General features: G+C 42.3%; 1 protein-coding gene across 1 annotated transcript; it reads left to right on the top strand.

Annotated features, from left to right (window-relative positions):
* The first annotated feature begins 17323 nt into the window (after window positions 1-17323).
* LOC130835550 (zinc finger protein 781) lies at window positions 17324-17839 on the top strand. Its single transcript, XM_057707188.1, has one exon. It carries the CDS (start codon window positions 17324-17326, stop codon window positions 17837-17839), a length of 516 nt encoding a protein of 171 aa, XP_057563171.1.
* The last annotated feature ends 2590 nt before the right edge of the window (window positions 17840-20429 follow it).

Below are 20429 nucleotides of genomic sequence, written 5' to 3'. Positions count from 1 at the left end.
CTATATATAGTATCATGTCATCTGCAAAGAGTGATAATTTTACTTCTTCTTTTCCAATTTGGATTCCTTTAATTTCTTTTTCTTCTCTGATTGCTGTGGCTAACACTTCCAAAACTATGTTGAATAACAGTGCTGAGAGTGGACACCCTTGTCTTGTTCCTGTTCTTAGAGGGAATTCTTCCAGTTTTTCTCCATTGAGAACAATGTTGGCTTTTGGTTTGTCATATATGGCTTTTATGATGTTGAGGTAATTTCCTTCTATGCCCATTTTCTGGAGAGCTTTTATCATAAATGGATGTTGAACTTTGTCAAAAGCTTTTTCTGCATCTATTGAAATGATCATATGGTTTATCCTTCAAGTTGTTGATATGATGTATCACGTTGATTGATTTGCGTATATTGAAGAATCCTTGCATCCCAGGGATAAACCCCACTTGATCGTGGTGTATGATTTTTTTAATGTGCTGTTGCAGTCTGTTCGCTAGTATTTTGTTGAGGATTTTTGCATCTATATTCATCAGTGATATTGGTCTGTAGTTTTCTTTTTTTGTGACATCTTTGCCTGGTTTTGGTATCAGGGTGATGGTAGCCTCGTAGAATGAGTTTGGGAGTGCTCCGCCTTCTGCAATATTTTGGAAGAGTTTGAGAAGGATAGGTGTTAACTCTTCTCGAAATGTTTGATAGAATTCGCCTGTGAATCCATCTGGTCCTGGGCTTTTGTGTGTTGGGAGATTTTTAATCACTGCCTCAATTTCTGTACTTGTGATTGGTCTGTTCATGGTTTCTATTTCTTCCTGGTTCAGTCTTGGAAGATTGTATTTTTCTAAGAATGTATCCATTTCTTCCAGGTTATCCAATTGATTGGCATATAGTTGCTTGTAGTAGTCTCTCATGATGTTTTGTATTTCTGAGGTGTCCGTTGTGACTTCTCCTTTTTCATTTCTAATTCTGTTGATTTGCATCTTCTCCCTTTTTTTCTTGATGAGTCTGGCTAATGGTTTATCAATTTTGTTAATCTTCTCAAAGAACCAGCTTTTAGTTTTATTTATTTTTCTTATGGTTTCTTTCCTTTCTTTTTCATTTATTTCTGCTCTGATCTTTATGATTTCTTTCCTTCTGCTCACTTTGGGGTTTCTTTGTTCTTCTTTCTCTAGTTGTTTTAGGTGTAAGGTTAGGTTGTTTATTCGATCATTTTCTTGTTTCTTAAGGTAGGACTGTATTGCTATAAACTTCCCTCTTAGAACTGCTTTTGCTGCGTCCCATAGGTTTTGGGTTGTTGTGTTTTCGTTGTCATTTGTTTCTAGAAACTTTTTGATTTCCTCTTTGATTTCTTTAGTGATTCCTTGGTTGTTTAATAGTGAATTGTTTAGCCTCCATGTGTTTGTCTTTTTTGCAGTTTTTTTCCTGTAATTGATATCTAGTCTCATGGCGTTGTGGTCTGAGAAGATGCTTGATATGATTTCAATTTTCTTGAATTTGCCGAGGTTTGATTTGTGACCCAAGATGTGATCTATCCTGGAAAATGTTCGGTGTGCACTTGAGAAGAAAGTGTAGTCTGTCGTTTTTGGATGGAATGTCCTATAAATATCCATTAAGTCGAGATGGTCTAATGTGTCATTTAAAGCTTGTGTGTCTTTATTTATTTTCTGTTTGGATGATCTGTCCATTGATGTAAGTGGGGTGTTCAAGTCTCCCACTATAATTGTGTTCCTGTCGATGTCCCCTTTTATAGCTGTTAGCATTTGCCTTATGTATTGAGGTGCTCCTATATTGGGGGCATAGATATTTACCATTGTGATATGTTCTTCTTGGATGGATCCCTTGATCATTATGTAGTGCCCTTCCTTGTCTCTTTTAATAGTCTTTACTTTCAAGTCTAATTTGTCTGATATGAGTATTGCTACTCCAGCTTTCTTTTGACTTCCATTTGCATGGAATATCTTTTTCCATCCCTTCACTTTCAGTCTATATGTATCCCTTGGTCTGAAGTGGGTTTCTTGTAGGCAGCATATAGAAGGGTCTTGTGTTTGTATCCATTCAGCCAGTCTGTGTCTTTTGGTTGGAGCATTTAATCCATTTACATTTAAAGTGATTATTGACATGTGTGTTCCAATTACCATTTTCTTAATTGTTTTGGGTTTGTATTTGTAGGTGTTTTCCTTTTCTTGTGTTTCCTACTTAGAGAAGTTCCTTTAGCACTTGTTGTAAGGCTGGTTTGGTGGTGCTGAATTCTCTTAACTTTTGCTTGTCTGGAAAGCTTTTGATTTCTCCCTCAAATCTGAATGAGATTCTTGCTGGGTAGAGTATTCTTGGCTGTAGGTTTCTCTCTTTCAGGACTTTCAGTATATCCTGCCATTCCCTTCTGGCCTGCAGAGTTTCTGTAGAAAGGTCAGCTGTTATCCTGATGGGTTTTCCCTTATATGTTGTTTGTTGCTTTTCTCTTGCTGCTTTTAATATTTTTTCTTTGTGTTGAATTGTCGTTAGTTTGATTAATATGTGTCTTGGTGTATTTCTCCTTGGGTTTATTCTGTATGGGACTCTCTGTGCTTCTTGGACTTGGTTCATTAGTTCCTTTCCCATGTTGGGGAAGTTTTCCACTAGAACCTCTTCAAATATTTTCTCAGACCCTTTCTTGTTTTCTTCTTCTTCTGGGATGCCTATAATTCGAATGTTGGTACGTTTAAGGTTATCACTGAGGTCTCTGAGGCTGTCTTCTAGTCTTTTTATTTTTTTATCTTTTTCCTGCTCTGTGGCGTTTATTTCTCCCATTCTATCTTCCAACTCACTTATTCGTTCTTCTGCCTCAGTCATTCTGCTGGTTAGAGCATCTAGAGTATTTTTAATTTCAGTTATTTTGTTATCCATTGCTGTTTGTTTTTCTGAGTTCTTATGAACTGTTTCTTGTACTTTCTCTAATTTGTTATCGAGATTTTGTATCATTTTTACTATCATTACTCTAAATTCTTTTTCAGGCATTTTTCCTATTTCCTCCTCATTTATTTGGTCTTGTGGGGTTTTTTCCTGCTCCTTTGCCTGCATGGTGTTTCTTTGTTTCCTCATGGTTGTCCAAGCTTTTGGGGTTGCTTGTCCTGGTGATAGAGGTGTTTATAGAAGACTGTCCAAGCCTCAGACTAATGTCCAAGTATTGGATTAGACGAATATTCAGTCTAGGAAACACATACATGTATAAGACACACAATTATTGAATCCGTTAGGACATAAGGCTCTAGAAAGACCTGACAGAACCCCAGTGTGCTATCAGATATTCAGAGAGAAACCCAGCAGAAATTGACAACTGAAACAGAACAAATCAGAGACAAAAGCAAAAGCAAACAAACAACAAATAACACCCTACACATACAAACATCAATCCAGGGAGATTTTGTAAGCTAGGATCAAATATAGAAATGAGCTGGAGTACCACCAGAGAGAATGGAGATTCTCAGAATGTAATTAGACAACTGTACTAAGAACTAAGATAAAGACAAAAGCCTAATATTAATACCAAGGCAGTGCATCATCTGGAGAATAGAGCAAGGAGTCTGAGCAGACCGATAGTGTTGCTTATAAGTATGTTAAGATAAAATACACTTAAAATGGCTGGAAGAAAGGGGAACAGAAGAGCGTAATGTGGTTGGAAATATGCAAAGAAAAAGAAAGGAATAGAAGTGTATAAAAGAAAGGGATGAAAGGTAAGTATGAAAGATATTTTGTCCGTACTACCAAAAACTTAGCTAGATATAGAAGTAATTAAAAAGGCAAAAAAAAAAAAGAGTAAAAAATATCCTTAAAAAATTATGTTGCAAAACTTGTAGATCCCTTAGGGCTAAGATCGTATTTAATAAATCAAAAAAAAAAAAAAAGAGGAAAAAAAAAAAAAAATCCAGAACTGATCCCCGAATGGACCAGTTCAATAGGTATTGATACTACTATTTCTGTTTCCTTAGCGTCTCAGCTGTAAGTGTCCTTCTCCTTGCCTTGGGTTTTTTTTTTTGCCTTATTCTGTGATCAGCAGAGGTTCCTTTATTGTTCGTCTGTAAGCCTCGGTGTGTGGGGAGGGAGAGGGTGCAATAGTGGCTCCTTCTCCTGGGAGTGAGTGAGCAGTGGCGCACTGTTGCTTCAGTCAGGCTTGGAGGTGCCTGTTGCAGAGGGCGCTGGTGGCTCAGGCGTACACAGAAAGTCTTAGAGTTGGGCCTCTCTCGGGGTTTTTTCTTTTTGATGCTGGTTTTTTTTTTTTTTTTCTCTCGGCAGCCTCCCTGCTGCTGGCGTTGCAAGGAGTTTTAATCTAGCCCCGCCCGAGCGCCTGAGGGTGCTTGTTATCCCTGAGTGCGTTAGGTGGCCCCACAGGGCGTCTCTCCGCTGCCTGTTGCAGAGGCACCGAAAGAGAGGGAGAGGCTATGCGCGCGGCTCCTCCCCCCCGCCCGGGAGCCTGCAGCCTCCAGCCGCCATCATGGCCGGGCAGCTCTCAGGGACCGGCACTCCTCTCCGCGGACCTCCTCCCTCCTGTCCTCTCGGTCCGTCACCCTACCGGCAACAATGTTTCTCCCCCTGAACCAGCTCTCCGGTTCCCACGCTCCCACTCCTGGACCCTCCGTTCAGCCGCGGATCGATGTCTCGGTCCGGGAACGCTGAGCTGCGCTGCGGACCCTCCGTATGTTTCTCACTCCCTCCCGTCTGCCACAGCTCCGCCGCTTCACCCTCTTTGAGCCCTCGTAGATGCCTCCCTACCGGCTATGTCAGGTTCCCCGCAGTCCTTTCCGGTGTCCGAGGCCGTCTGCTGGTGTTCAGCTGGTTCTCTGTGGGAATGACTGCGTCCTTCCGTGCATTCCCAATGCATCTGTGGAGAGGGATGCATTCCACGTCTCTCTACTTCGCCGCCATCTCAACAATTTCATTTTGATTAGAGAACATTAGATTGAGGATTTTAAACCAAATGTAACCACATTCACACATGAAGTCCTTGTTTCTACCATTTTATATCCTATTTGGGGGTTTTAAAATGTTACAACTGTATGTATAACTGGTAATTTTCAAATAAAAAATCCTCCCCGAGTACTGGAATTTTTTTTTTTAAATGTATTGCAGGCTGGTTCTATGGGATGCAGACTCAGACAGAGTTTCATGTTGGGATGTTTATTGGGGGTGCCCTTGAGCTCAGCACTTGTGGAATCCGGGGGCTGCGGGGAGGAACACATCAGGGCAGAGGAAAAAATCAAGCTGGAATACTGCTCCCATGGGGGCTCCAGAATGAAGATGGCCCTTCAGGGGTGTCCCGACACATCCACTGGCCAGGCCTCTATACCTCCACCGGGATGGGTCATTGCATAGAGGCTGCCCCCATAGGGGCTGGTGGCTTAAGGTTGCCCACTGACAGCGCTTCCAGCAGCTGGGCAGTGAGTCCTTGAAGGGAGGTCTCCATGACATCCGCGGTATGTGTCACAGCTCCAGAGGTAGGTGATTAGGATGTACTGTGGCAGAAAACTCTTGGTGACTGACGTTTAAGTCAAAATGACTAAATGATTCTCCTCTATGCCCTGTGGCCTGAAAAGGAGCAGGAGGTCCATGGAGGGGAGACATCCTCATTCTCTAGGGTCAGCCCAGTTTTCACCTCTTCTAGGAAACCACCTTAAGATCAATCATCATCGTAGTTACCTTGTATTTCTGTAAGACCCTGAGCACCTCTCATTTGTTAAACTGAACCATATCTGGAATCATGTCCTGTTGTTGCCATTGTTAAATGCTTAATTTTTAAACAAGGGACCCCGTTCTTTCCATTTTGCACTGGGCCCTTTAAATTATGTAGCCTGCCCTGGTTATGAGTGTTTGTAGGTGGTCTGTTTTCTTAAGTAAACCAGGAGCTTCTACAGACTTGGAACTGTGTCCTATTCACTTTTTAGGTATATCTTCCAGCACAGTGTCTGTCACGTAGGGGACGCTCAGTAAATGTTTGCTGAATGAATGATGACTGAGAACAAATCTTCTCTCTAAATTTTATAATTTTGAAATTTTAAGAGTTAGCCTGGGGTATCAGAAAGCCCTGGTTTTGGAGTTAGTCACACGGATCTGCGTGCCAGCTCTCTCTCTGCCACTTGCTAGCAGCATGGGTGCCCAAAGAATATATTCTCCAAAGTGGGACACTTGAGACTGAAAGGAAAGCAACAACCAGCCACAGTGCCAGGGCAATAAAGTGGCACCATCCTTGACAAAATGGGCTCTGGACACTCTATAGCCATGTAGCCTTAGTTACATGCGTGGTAAGTGTCTCAGCTTCTGAAATCTCAGCTTCTTCATCTGGAAAGTGAATATAATTCCTGCCCTTGAACAGTTGCTTTGGTTGGGGTGATGGATGGACCAAAAGCATCCAAAGAAACAGGATGGAATCATTGACCTTGGTGAGTCTTAATCACCAGGAGAGGAGAGCAAGGAAGATAGGTATGAATGAAGGTAGGTTTGTAGACTGTGGAAGATATATTCGAGGAGGTCCTCATCTGATGGCCTAAACCAAACTGTTCTTCCTTCACATAGAGTTAAAATGAAGTAAGCACATGGGGAGGAGCTCAGGCTCTGGAGTCAGCCTTCCAGGGACAAATACTGGCTCCTTTGGGCATTGCTGGCTGGGTTTGCACATGAGTTCTGCTCCTGCTAATCATGGGCTCTTAAGGTTGGGAAGCCCACTGTGCTTCAGTTTCTTTGTCTGAAAGTTGAGATGAAGGTAGTATGTTTCTCAGAGGGCTGTTGCAAAGGTTAAATATGAAAATGATACCCACAGTGTGGTCTGTGGGCTAGAGCCAGTCCATGAACTGTTTGTAACTAGTTCTAAGTACAGGAAATTCAAGAAAGCTAGAAACTCACAGCCATCTGATACTGCAGTGACATCCACACTCAGGATGGGTGGGATCTTGACCAGGCCAGAGACCAGGCTGAGTGTTGCACTTGCAGGGGAGGCGCACGTGGTTGAGCTGCACACTAGCCGTGCACGGAGAGATCACTGATTAGTTTGCAATGCGCCGAAAATGTGAACTTAAATAAAGCTGATTCTTAATCCCAGACAGTTGAGAAGCACTGCTTTTTTGTGATTAGCAAAAAAAATACTACCCTTTTAATGAATTCTTACCATGATATTTATGTTTAAAATAGCACATATAGGCTTTCAAAAGATCTTACTATACATTAACAATATTTTAATAGCATTAAAAATTTATAAATAATTACATTCTTATTCAAGGTTAGCGGTTTTTTCCCCTCATGTCTGAAAACACTACTGTGCATATATTTACACCGATTCTATTCTTAAATCAACAGCATGGTCCTGATGTTGAAGAAGTTACCTGGAAACACAACAGGCCACTTTAAAAACCCTTCAGAGGTTTTTTTAAACACAAAGTTTTATGTATAAGCTTTTTTTAAAAAATGATTTTATTTATTTTTATTTATTGGCTGCATGGGGCCTTTGTTGATACTCGTGGGCTTTCCGCAGTTGTGGAGAGCAGGAGGCTACTCTTCATTGTGGTGCATGGGCTTCTTATTGTGGTGGCTTCTCTTGTTGTGGAGCACGGGCTCTAGGCGCTTGGGCTTCAGTGGTTGTGACTCGTGGGCTCTAGAGCTCAGGCTCAGTAGTTGTGACTCACAGGCTTAGTTGCTCCGCGTCATGTGGGATCTTCCCGGACCAGTACTCAAACCCATGTTCGCTGCATTGGCAGGCGGATTCTTAACCACTGCGCCCCCAGGGGAGCCCCCATGTGTAAGCTTTTAATTTTCCTTTAAAGACAGAAAGAATATGGATTAACTGAGATTTTGCTTTTTAAACCTAATGTTCCAAGAAAAATAAATGTTTAAATTTTTTCCCCGAAACTAAAACAGCAATGTGTATTGAAAAGCTGGGGAAAATAGATATTTATTTGAATATAGAACTAAAAAATAACATTAATGGGAGGAATAGCATGCCCCAGCCCTATGAGACCTCCATCTATATTCCAGGTCCATCTGACTTGGTCATATTGGGATCATATGATTTTTTTAAAGAAGAACCAAGATTAATTTTTAGATACATTAAGAATGTTTTTACAGAAAGCTTACATTGGACAGTTCTGACTCAATTCACTCCTTCACTCAGCAAGCTGCTCATAAAACTAGGCAACTCATAATTATCCATCCCACTAGGTGGAAGCTTTGGGTTTCCCAAAACAGTGTTTGATCCAACATCTAACCATATTTAATTTTGGAGGACATTACATGAAAAACATTTTTAAAATTAAATTTTATAGACGTCTAGACAAAAAAATGAGTCTCTGAGACAGAGTTTACATAACGTTAGAAGTATTGTAATTAAGAAAATAACAGTCAATAGAGGATTGAGGATTTTTAAACCTTACATTTTATAACAATGAATTTTTTTTAAAAAATCCATAAGTTTATACTGATTCTGATAAGGTATAAGATAGATAGGAGGAAAGGAGAGTTTTTTTGCAGTAGAATGTCAACTGGCAAACGTAGAAAGACTGACAGAAAAGTACCACAGGGAAGCCATCATTGTCATAAATGATTCAGACAAAATTCATCACTGGCTGATAAATAAATATAAGGTGAATGTTTGCAGGGAGTGATTGGGGGAAACAGGGCCTTTTCATAGACTCAAAGTATCTTCCCATATTAATTCTTTAGGGGAGAATTGTATTTTAAAGTGAAAACATCTGGCAGACACCAGGCTAAGCAAGTGACCAGAGTTAACATTACAAATAATGGACCTACTGACACCCTTGGCTCTTGATGTGTGAGGTGCTGACAACAATACATCATGTCTATGGTGTTCTTGCCCCCGCCCCCAAAAAGAAAAAAAGCATAGCCTAAACCAAATCAGCAGACAACCCAAATTGAGGACATTCTACAAAACAGTGGACCTGTACTCTTTAAAAATGTTGATGACAAAGGTCGAGACAAGGTTTAGCTCCTCAGACAAGTCTTAGTTTTGTGAGTGTCCTTTGCACAGCTCCCTGCAGGCTTCAGGGCTCCCGTCTAGCTTGGGGTGAAAGCACAGAAATACGCACAGTCGTGCCAGGGAGCATGTGGAGTGAAGGTGCTTAGAACTGCTAACAAAATTACTTTTCATACAGGTAGCATAGAGCATTCGGTGACTTTTTAAAGGATGTAACAATGCCAAATGCAGACTCACCTGTGAGCCAAATTCCCAGGACTGTTCCATTCACTCCACCGTTGTTGGAGGGTGTGACCCCTGTGGGATCCCCCTATGTTCTCAGCGGAGGTTCTGCCAGTAGCAGAGCTGCAGTGAGGAGGGGATGCCTGGGGCCTCCACGGGCAGTTGAAACACAAATTGCAGCTCATTGCTGCTCAACAGAAATGCTATAGACTCTGGTGTAAGTTCATTTTCTCCAGAAGGATCTATTTCCCACCTCGATACATAGATATTTCTACCTGGAGTTGTGCCAATCAAATTTATTCCAGTATGCCTTTTCTTGATATGAAGATAAACTAACTCTTGTTCGTTAGTTTTCTTAATGGTTTAACTGATCTGACTTTTTTTTTTTTTGGCCACGCAGCACAGCGTGCAGGATCTTAGTTCCTCAACCAGGGATTGAATCCCAGCCCTTGGCAATGAAAGCACAGAGCCCTAGCCATTGGACCTCCAGGGAATTCCCTAAGAAGAAATATTCTTGCATATAATTTTATTTTAAAGAATTGCCTATTAAGGTCAAGGGACAGTCTGAGAAACTCTGTACCAAACAGATTCATAGTCATTATTTCACTGAATTTTATTTAGAGGAGTTGAAGTCACACTTTAGCAGGTGATAGTCACCTGGGGAAGAGGCGTGTTACAGTCCACATTCCTGCTGCAACCCCCCCAGGAGTTCTGATTCAGTTGGTCAGGGTAGGACCTCCCCATCTTCCCCAAGTGATTCTGAGGAGTTTGTCCGGCTTTGAGAAGCAATGCATAAGGCCCTCAGTTGTCTCAAACTAGGATTTTTAAGTTTTCTGAAAGGGCTTTCTTCTGATACATAGATGGCAATTAGAAAAAAACATATAGTCCAATAACAAGCAGGGAAAAAAGATATAATTCAAAGACCCTGTAACAACAAGAAATCTAACTCTTTAAAAAAAATACTGTGCTCTGCACATTGGCACCATATATGAAGTACAAACCCTTGGGTCTAGTTAGAACCCTGCCAGCCTAGAGTCAAAAGCTCTGATTCCATGCCCTCACCTCACACAAAAGGCCTGTGTGGCCTTATGTAAATCATATGACTTCAGATCCAAAAGGATAGGAACAGGTTTGGGACACCCCCCTCCCTGCATCCCAATTAGATCGGGTCCTCTGGGGCTGTGTGAATTGGCTGTATGTAAGCAGGTGGGAGGACAGAACATGGAGACTGGAGTATTTCTGTAATTATGATCTCTTTTGTACTCTCACATTGATGATTTTTTAAACTCCTTTTTCTAGATGAATTGCAGGTAATATGCCAAAGTCAGAAACTAGGAGTTGAATTAAACTCATTTTTCATCATCTCTGAAATCTAATGAGTACTACATAGTCTATCCTTTATACCATGTGCAGAAGCAAAATACTATAGCACAAAGGATGGGGGTGGGTGTTGTGAAGTTCTTACATTAGGTGACATAAATTCAAAGTAGATGATGACAAGTTAAAACTGTGTATTGTTTTCCCTAGAACAACTATTAAAAAGTATACCAAGAAGCATAGCTAAAAAGACAATAGAATAAAGAGAATGGAATACTAAAATTTATTTAATTAACCAAAAAGATAGGAAAGGAGGAACAAAAACATACAGAAGAAATAGAAAAAAACCCCAGTGAGTTGTAGACTTAAACTCAACCAGATCAGTGATTACTTGAAATGTAAACAGGCTAAACATTACAATCAAAGGCAAAGTTTATTAGATTGGATTTTTTTAAAGAAAAGCAAGACCCAATTATATGCTGTTTATAAGAGATTCACTTTAAATATAATTACACAGGCAAGTTGAAAGTAAAAATATAGAAAAAGCTATCCATACAAACAGTATTCTGAGGAAAGCTAGGACAGCTCTATGGATTTCAGACAAAGAAAACTTCAAGACAAGGAGAATTACTAGAGATGATTAGGGTCATTTCTCAATGATAAAAGGTCAGTTCCTTAGGAAAACCAAGTAAATCTGCCCTTGATAGTATCTGCCTCATGTTTGGTTCTCCTGGTTCCTTGGCAAAATGATGTCTGTCCCCCATTGCAACCCATCCCAGGTACAAGTTCATTTTTAAAACAAAAATAAGATCACTTCTTTAATTAAAAACTTTTAATGACCCCTGGTAACTTGCTGGATAAAGTTCAGATCCCTTCCTTAGCTTGTTATAGTTGTCCCAACGTGAAAAGTTGGTCTTGGGGTAAATCTGATGAGAACTAACTGTCAAGAAGAAGGTTTAGGGCCTGCTCTGGAGAGAAGACTGATTTTCAGAACAGAAAGGACATTCTAGTATTGTGTTAATTTGATGTAGGAGGATAGGATAACAAATGACAGAATTACTGTGACATCTGCTGGAAAGAGCCATATATGCTTCTCATTAAAAATATAATACAGCCTGATTTCCTAAGGTGTTCTTAACTTGTTACTAGGGAATTACAACATGTGAGCTCAAATGAAAGACCCAGATGAACAGGAGAAGAAGACCTTGTTTGGCCATAGCAGTACCCAGTAAATGTTTGCTGAATGCATTTAAAGGACAGAAAAGGAGAGGATTAATAGCACAGTTTGTGTTTGTGAATTTGAAATATTTGCACTAAATATCTCATTAAATACTTGCATTATTAACTCTTTTCATATATTGATATAAATATAAAATATTTGCATTAAGATGAAGTATTAATTATAGGTAGTTATATATTTGTAATAGTTTATGCTTATTGCAGGGTACAAGTGGAGAAGGGGAGATCGTTGGCAGAAAGGTGGCAAATTGCACAGAAAAATCATGACTTTGCTGTGTGATTTGCTAATGAGATTTCAGTCTGCTGTTAGCTGAGTGGGCTCGACTACATGGCCTTAAAGATTCCATCCAAATCTCACATCCTGAGTCCTTGTTCTTCACAACAAGATAGAGAAAGTTTGGAAAAGGAACTGTTTTACTCAGAGGTAGGAACATTTAATATACAATTCAGACATTACACTTGTAATGGGTATTTCACACAGAGTAACTGTGCAAATAGATTCAATTTGCTTTTTTCTTAAGCACAAAAATGTTAAAACACAAGAGCCTCCATTATTTAACACTAAAAATGTTGACATAAAGACAAATCTCAATATAGAGACATGGGCTCCCCATGTTACTTTAAAAAAAAGTGGAATTTGTTTGACATCAAAAATTTTTCCTTGAAATTGGAATGTATTGAGGTTTTATGCATGATACACAGAGCCAATAGGCTATTTTCAATTTTAGTGTTCATATATTCACCTATAATTGCAAATTGCATACAGATAATACTTTCCTTAGTGTAAATTCTAAGTGGTGTTAGCAAATGTCACAATTATTAGTGCCATCTATTGGTGAAATGTAGTATGACAATATTTATAGGGTGCAAGACATGGAGCTACTCTGGGGACAGGGAAGGGATAAAAGCACAGATTAAACAGTGATTATATACTGAGATGATGCTGAGTCTATCTTCTATGAGACAATTATAAATTTGAACACTGAAAGGGTATTTGATATTAAATATTATTGCTAATTGTTTTTTGGTGTGATGTTGGTATTGCAGTTCTGTTAAAATATCCTTATGTTGTAGAGATTTGGGGCCAAGTCTGTTCCACTATCTATTTCCTATGGCGCACAAGCTAGGAACAGTTTTTACATCCTTAAATGGTTGAAAGAATCCAAAGAAGAAGAATATTTTGTTTTGTAGGAAAATTATATGAAATTCAAATTTCCATGTCCAGAAATAAGGTTTCACTGGAGCACAGCCATGCTCATTCACTGACGTTTGTCTAAGGCCATGTTTGTGCTACACCAGCAGAGCTGAGGAGCTACAAAGACCATAGGGTCTGCAAAGCCTGAACATGTACTTCCTGGATCTTTACAGAAAAACTCTGCCCACCATGACCCAGAGTTTGCTATTCTAAGCATGGTCTGTGGACCAACAGCATCGGCTTTGCCTGGGAGGAACATGGAATCTTGGTCTCTACCCCAGACCTACTGACTCAGCATCTTCAGGTCCCAGGTGAGTCCTGCTCACATTAAATTCTGAGAAGCGCTGGTTTAGAGGGCCCTGCTCGGGTCACCCTCTGGTTGCACCCTCCCCAAGTTTCAGGCAGCCAGAGAGGACAAGGGGGTGGATTTATCTGGAGGCCCCCTCCCCCTCTAGGCCATGCTCTGAGCACCCAAACCCTAGAATCTCTGCTCCGAGGGCCAATACAGGCCTCCTTCCTGGAGCCCATCTCCTAGCATGACAGGTGGTCAAGATACAGCTGTTTATGGGGCGGGAAGAGGGTCACCTGAGCTTGGACTTGAAGGCTGGGTGGGCTCTTGCTTGGGCAGCAGATTCCTCAGGGCACAAAGAGGGTCAGAGCCAGAGGTGGGAAGAGCAGGGGGAGGGCTGGGGGGTTGGGGGCAGCTCTCCCTCTGCTGTCCTGCCTTCTGGCTTGGAGCTCCAGGGTCCAGGAATCCCAGCCTGCCAGGTGGTTAGGAAGGTGTACTTGACAGTGTGTTAGCTTGATTTACAACTTAAATATTCAAACATATGGTATGGGCTTCACTTATACTCTTGATCCAGGGCCCACAGATGTGAGTTAAATGCTTCTCAAAGTGTGTTCAGAATTCTCTGGATTGTTTGCATCAGAATTCTCTGGATTGTTTGTTAAAAATTCAAATTTCCAGGCCCCACTTGTGTGACCCCCTGGATCATATCTTTGGGGCTGGAGCCAAGGAATCTGCATTCTAACCACTCCCCTGGTGATTCTGATCCACAGCAGAGTTACAGGAGCACTTGTAATGGAGGAGCGTGGAGAGGAGCTGCCCCGAGTGGCAGGAAGCATCAGGGAGATGAGAGGGAGGCCACCAGGTCAGAGGAAGGTGCTGACCATGAGCTCACACTGCTTCCTGCTTCTCTCATTAGTTCTCCTCATAACCTGACCTGACTCCACCCTTGGGAGTTGGCTGCAGGGAGAAGCTGCCAGAACCGGGCAAGGGTGTTCTCCTGCCGAACGTGGGGCTCTTGGGGGCTGCCCTGCAGAAGGAAGTATCCGAGTCAGGGCAAAATAGGGAGCAAAGGGGCTGCGGGTGCCTGGAGGGACCACATGGACCCAACCAGGGAATCAGGCTGAAGCTGTTGTGCAAATCTTTGGGCAGGTGAGACCTCCTGGGTCCTGCAGGGGACATGGGAGGAGCTGGGACAGACTACGCAGTCCCACCAGCCTGGGTTCAGAGGCTGCATTTGTCAATTAGGAGTTATATAACATTGAGCAAGGCCCTTAAGCTCTGTAGGCTTGTTGCCTTGTCTGCAAAATGGGAATCCTAGCATCCTCTAGGCTTGTGTTACAATTAAACATAAGTAAAAACACATCCTTGCCACACAGAGAATAATAAAAGGGGGCTGCTGTTTATTGTGATGCTTGTCACCTTGCACCTCTGCACTTCCTGATGCTTCATATCATAGGCACTTGTCACTGGTGATGAGACCAATTTCCTCAAACCCCAGCACAGGAAGGCTCCAGTCACAGCCTGTGCCAGCCCTGTGCTTGGCCAGTGGCCTAGAGCTCCCTGAGCTTCCCTGCGCAGGAGTAACTCCTGAAGCTACTGCCAAGCTGCGCATTGTGTATGGTTCCCAGGATATCCCTCCAAGCAAGTCACACCTTGGGACTCACGCTCAAGTTTGTGATGAACTAACGCTGGGCTTGTATGAAACTTCCAGGGACAGTTTGCCATACTGAAAACCACCACCAGGGGGCAGAAGAATCCAGGCGTCCAGGTGAAGAGAGTGGAAAGGCCATGGAAGGATGGGCCAGGAAGGCCACACAAGGGGCAAGAGGGATGCAGGGTCCCAGCCTCACCCTCCCCATCTACCCCACCCTCCACACACAGAAACACACACTTCTGCTCCTGCAGAATCACCTGATCACTTTTACTGTTTCCCTGTCCAGGTACAGTCCTTTATATCTTCAATATGGCAAAGGCCAGTGGTTTGCAAACTTCCTACAAATTCAGATCCCCAGGGGAGCTCTGTAAAATTCCAGTACTGAAGCCTCACTTCAATTCAATCAGAATCTCTGGGGAGGGGAGGCAGGAATCAACACTGTTTAAAGCAGCACAGTGATTCCACCCTGCAGCCAAGTGAGAACTACTGTTGGAGGCAAAAGATCTCATGTCTTCCCAAATGGCAGCTGCTTTCATCACTAGAGGCCTCCTCCAAGAAGCCTTCCTAATAATCACACTTCCTCTCCTCCATCTGTCCACGGGTCTCTGTCTGCAGCTGGGCCAGTGCTTTCCATATTTGAATGTGCCTACGGGTCACCTGGGGAGATTGTGAATATGCAGATTCAGACTCAGGAGGTCCAGGTGGGGCCCAGGGTCTGCATGGCTAGGAAGCTCCCAGGGGCTGCCCCCCTGCTGGTGCAGGGACCACACGGGGCAGGGGCTGTAGGAGAGCAGCCTCTGTCTGCACAGGCGCCTTTGCGATTGTTCTCCAGCTGCTCTGGGCTCCTTTTCCACCTTCCCTGCCACACGGGGAGAGCGGCTGGTTTCCAGCTCTTTCCCATCCTGCTTCTCATCCCACTTGGGTCCCCACCACACTGCTCACAGTGTGGACACAGACCTGCACACGCACGGAAAGTTCACCAACAATGTGATGAGAACGTCTCGGTGTTGTTAATATACACGAAGGTCTCAGGAGTGTCCTGAGGAGAAACCCAATCAATGCCCCGGGAGCCCTGGGTTTTAAGCACCGTGGCTGGTGCAGTCAGGCTCCACTCTATGGTCATGGTGACAGGCTTCTCATCCACACTTGGAAGACTGAAACATCTCATCAAAAACTAACAAACAGGGCTTCCTAGGTGGCGCAGTGGTTAAGAATCCGCCTGCCAATGCAGGGGACACGGGTTCGATCCCTGCTCCAGGAAGATCCCACATGCCTAGAGCCCGTGCTCCGCAACAAGAGAAGCCATGGCAATGAGGAACCCGCGCATCACAATGAAGAGTAGCCCCCACTCACCGCAACTAAAAGAAAGCCCGCGCACAGCAAAAAAGACCCAACACAGCCAATAAAATAAATAAATAAATTTATAAGGAAAAAAACTTACAAACAAAAAAGCCCACTAAACCAAACTCATACATACAGAGAACAGATTGGTGGTTCCCAGAGGCAGGGAGTGGGGAGTGGGTGAAACTGAGGAAGCTGGTCAAAAGGTATAAACTTCCTGTTAATGAGATAAATGAGTCCTGGGGATGTAATGTACAGCAGAGTGAGTATAGTCAACAATACTGTATTGTATACTTGAAAGTTGCTAAGGCAGTAGATCTTAAAAGTTCTTATCACATCAACATGGAAGCAAATCCTGAGGCAAGGCTGGTGCAGTCCAAATAATCTTATCTGAAGAATCTAACAAGAAGCTCAGAGGAGAAGGAAAGAAGAAGGAAGGGAGCTTTCACAGGGACTGTTTACATTCAAGGATGTGGCTATTGAATTCTCTCAGGAGGAGTGGGAATGCCTGGACCCTGCTCAGAGGACCTTGTATGGGGACGTGATGCTGGAGACCTACAGGAACCTGATCTCCCTGGGTGAGGATAACTTCCCTCTGGAAATTGATTCAGAAAATCATTGACAAGATATCAAGGAGCTTACCATGTTTTCTTCTAGAAGTTTTTTTTTCAGGAAGCCATTCTGCTGAATTTGCAATCAAGGAATTACCATCAAGCAAGGACATTAATAAAGGAGAATTACACCATCTAGTGACATCAGAGAGAAATGAAAGTCATGGCATCAAGGATTTTGACCTCAAGGAAGTCTGTGCACATATGCAGGACAGTGAGAGTGAGTGGGGATCTGATGTAAGAAATGACAAAGAAGTGCTTTGGACCCATAACAAAAATCTCACTCAGAGAGATGATCAAGATAGTAAATCCTTAATTAATTTTCCCCAGAGTGTTTCTCTAAGAAGTAATGCACGTGAATATTTCACACATGACAAGCCATTCATAAGAAGTTTGTTAACAATGAAAAATAACGTAAGCATTGCTGCAAACAAGGATATAAAGTGTTTGGAAAGCAGAACTGGAGTAAGGCTGCAGGCACAGGTGGCTGAATGGCAGAGGTTTCCAACTGAGGAGAAAATGTATGCGTGCCCTCAAGCTGAGCAGTCAGTCAACAAGGGTCCCTCAGTTTCACCACTTCACCGAATTCCTCCTGGTGTGGAAAATGCTTTGTTACCTGCACAATACAGGAGAACACACACTGAAGAAAAATCTTACAAGTGTAATGACTGTGGGAAGGCTTTTAGCAAAAGATCAAACCTCACAAATCACAAGAGAATTCATTCCGGACAGAGACCTTACAGATGTAATCAGTGTGACAAAGCCTTTAACCACCAGTCACACCTCACAACACATCATAGAGTGCATACAGGAGAGAGAGAATATAAATGTGATGTATGTGGCAAGGTCTTTAGTCGAAATGCACGTCTTGCAAATCATCAGAGAATGCATACTGGAGAGAAACCTTACAAATGTGATGAGTGTGGCAAAGCCCTTACAAGACATTCATATCTTACTCAACATAAAACAATCCATACTGGAGAAAAACCTTACAAATGTGATGAGTGTGGCAAAGCTTATACCCAGTTTGCAAGCCTAACTAGGCACCTGAAAATACATGCTGGAAACGACCATAATCCTCACACATGTGGCAATGCTTTTATTCAAAACTCAAAGTTTAGGGATCATCAGATTTCACAGTAGAAGGAAACTTTAAAAATAAAACAAATCAGACAAAATTTACACATGTATTCAAGCCTTACTCAACATATGGGACTCTGTCAAGGAGAAAGAACACACACAGACGGCCAGCAGACACATGAAAAGATGCTCAGCATCACTGATCATCAGGGAAATGCAAATCATGAGCTCAATGAGATACCACCTCACAGCTGTTTACAATGGCTAACATCAGAAAGACAAAAATAAGCATTGGCAAGAGTGTGGAGAGAAGGGAACTCTGTGCACTGTTGCTGGGATTGTACGTTGGTGCAACATTTATGGAAAACAGTATGGAAGTTCCTCAGAAATTAAAAAAAAAAGACCAAAACCCAAATAATCAAACCTGCTATATGAGCCAGGTATTGCACTTCTGGTGATTTGCTGGAAGAAAAGAAAAACACTAATTTGAGAAGATATAGGCACTTGAATATTCATTGTAGCATTATTTCCAATAGCCAAGATATGGAAGCAACCTAAGTGTCCATCAGTAGATGAATGGTTAGGGATATAGCATGCGCACACATGCACACACACACACAGGAATATTACTCAGCCATAAATAAAGTCCAGCCATTTGCAAGAACATGGATGGATCTAGAGGATATAATGCTAAGTGAAATAAGTCAGACCTAGAAAGACAAAACTGCATGATCTACTTATATGTGGAATATAAGAAACAAAAACAAAACAATGAAAACAGATTCATAGATAAAAAGAACAAATGTGTGGTTGTTGCCAGAAGGAAGAGTGGTGTGGCACCGGGTAAAATAGGTGAACGGGATTAAGAAGTACAGCCCTCTAAGTTACGGGGATATAATATCCAGCATAAGGAATCTGTTCAAAAATAATGTAATAACTGAGGACAGATGGCTACACATATTGTTGTTATTTCATAAAGTAAATGTTACTTCATGGATGTAATACAGCCAAAACGAACAATGTTGTAATCAATTCTATTTCAGTAAAAAGAGACTCCACTGTAGAGAGAAACCATATAAAACTAATGTACGTGATCTTTAATATTTACTCAGTTGAATTTTGTTATTTAACACTAAACCTCTAGGCATCAAAAGGATAGTAAGGGACTGTTACAAAAACTCTACACGAATGTACTTGACGACATACATGAAATGGTAAAAGTGGAACCTACCACAAATCACCCATGTGAGACAGGTCATTTGAATAAATACTTTGAATTACAAAAAAAAAAAGTTCTTATCACACAAAAATTTGTAACTGTCCAGTCATGAACATCAACCAGGTTTATTGTGGTGATCATTTTGCAACATATACAAATATCAAATCACTCTGTTGTACACCTGAAACTAATGTTATATGTCAATTACACCTCAATTTTTAAACTTTTGTCAAGGATATTAGAACCCTCTTGCCTTAGAGTTTTGGTTTTATCTGTAGTGATGTGTCCCACTCTTAAAATTTTATCTAAAGGAGTTGATTATGTGGGGTTTTTTTAGTCTTTAATTTTTTTCTCTTGGCACTTAGATGCATTTCTTGTGGTTAATATTTGATGTTTTAAAAAGAAAAACAGAACATAACGTTATGAGCTCCTTGCTGGAAGGACTGTGTGTTACTACTGTTTCTCTCCCAGGCCTAGGACCACGCCTGCCCCTACGAGGTGCTCAGCAAATGTTGGATTGTAACTGCTCAGTGAAAACCTCTGATAGGGCGTTTAGGAAGCTGGGGAAAGCCTCCTTTGGGACTGAAGACTGTGTCCACAGAGGGATCGGGAGTGACTGTGAGCCCGTCCAGAGGGCGCGGGGACAGGCTCCACCACCTGAGTCCCGCCTCCTCTCGGCTTCATCTCCAGACGTTCTCTCTCTCTCCAGCCTGAGCTCCAACACGTCTTCACCTCTTTCAGTTCCTCGAATTCACCAACCTCTCCTTTGTTCTGGACCTTTGGACCTGTCTTTCCCCTGCCTGGAAACCCCTCTCCCGTCTTTTATTCACTGACTCTTCCTCTCCTTTCAGGTCACAAGTGAAACATCCCTCTGCCCAGCAGGACTGCTCCTCCTCCGTGAGATGAGGCCCCCTTCCTGTCCTCCCTCTCCTGACTCTCCTGTGTCTGCTCCTTTCTCGTCTCCTTCCTCCTCCCGCCTGGAAGAGCAGCAGCTGTGTCTCCTCCGTGGACCCCCAGCCCCTGTCTGGGAGCCTGGCGCACAGTAGGGCTCAGTCCTTGTTGCGTGACTTTGAAAGCACACAGGCTGTAGGGGTACAACTTTCCAAGTCCCAAATGTGTTCACTGGCTTCTCTGTTTCCCATGGACTAAGAGCTTAGTGGCTAATAAACTACAGGTATTGGGGTGTGGGGGAGGGTATCAGAATAAGGACAAGTGGATGATTTAAACAAAAGACAGTTGGAGAAAGAAGGAAGAAAAGAGCTTGCTAATTCAGGAAGTGCGTGGCCAACTGCAACTTGCTGTGATTTGCATAAAGCCTGTCCTGTCCAGT

This window comes from Hippopotamus amphibius, chromosome 14 (genome assembly GCF_030028045.1).
Source record: "Hippopotamus amphibius kiboko isolate mHipAmp2 chromosome 14, mHipAmp2.hap2, whole genome shotgun sequence".
Taxonomy (NCBI): domain Eukaryota; kingdom Metazoa; phylum Chordata; class Mammalia; order Artiodactyla; family Hippopotamidae; genus Hippopotamus; species Hippopotamus amphibius.
This window is presented reverse-complemented; position numbering and strand designations above follow the sequence as displayed.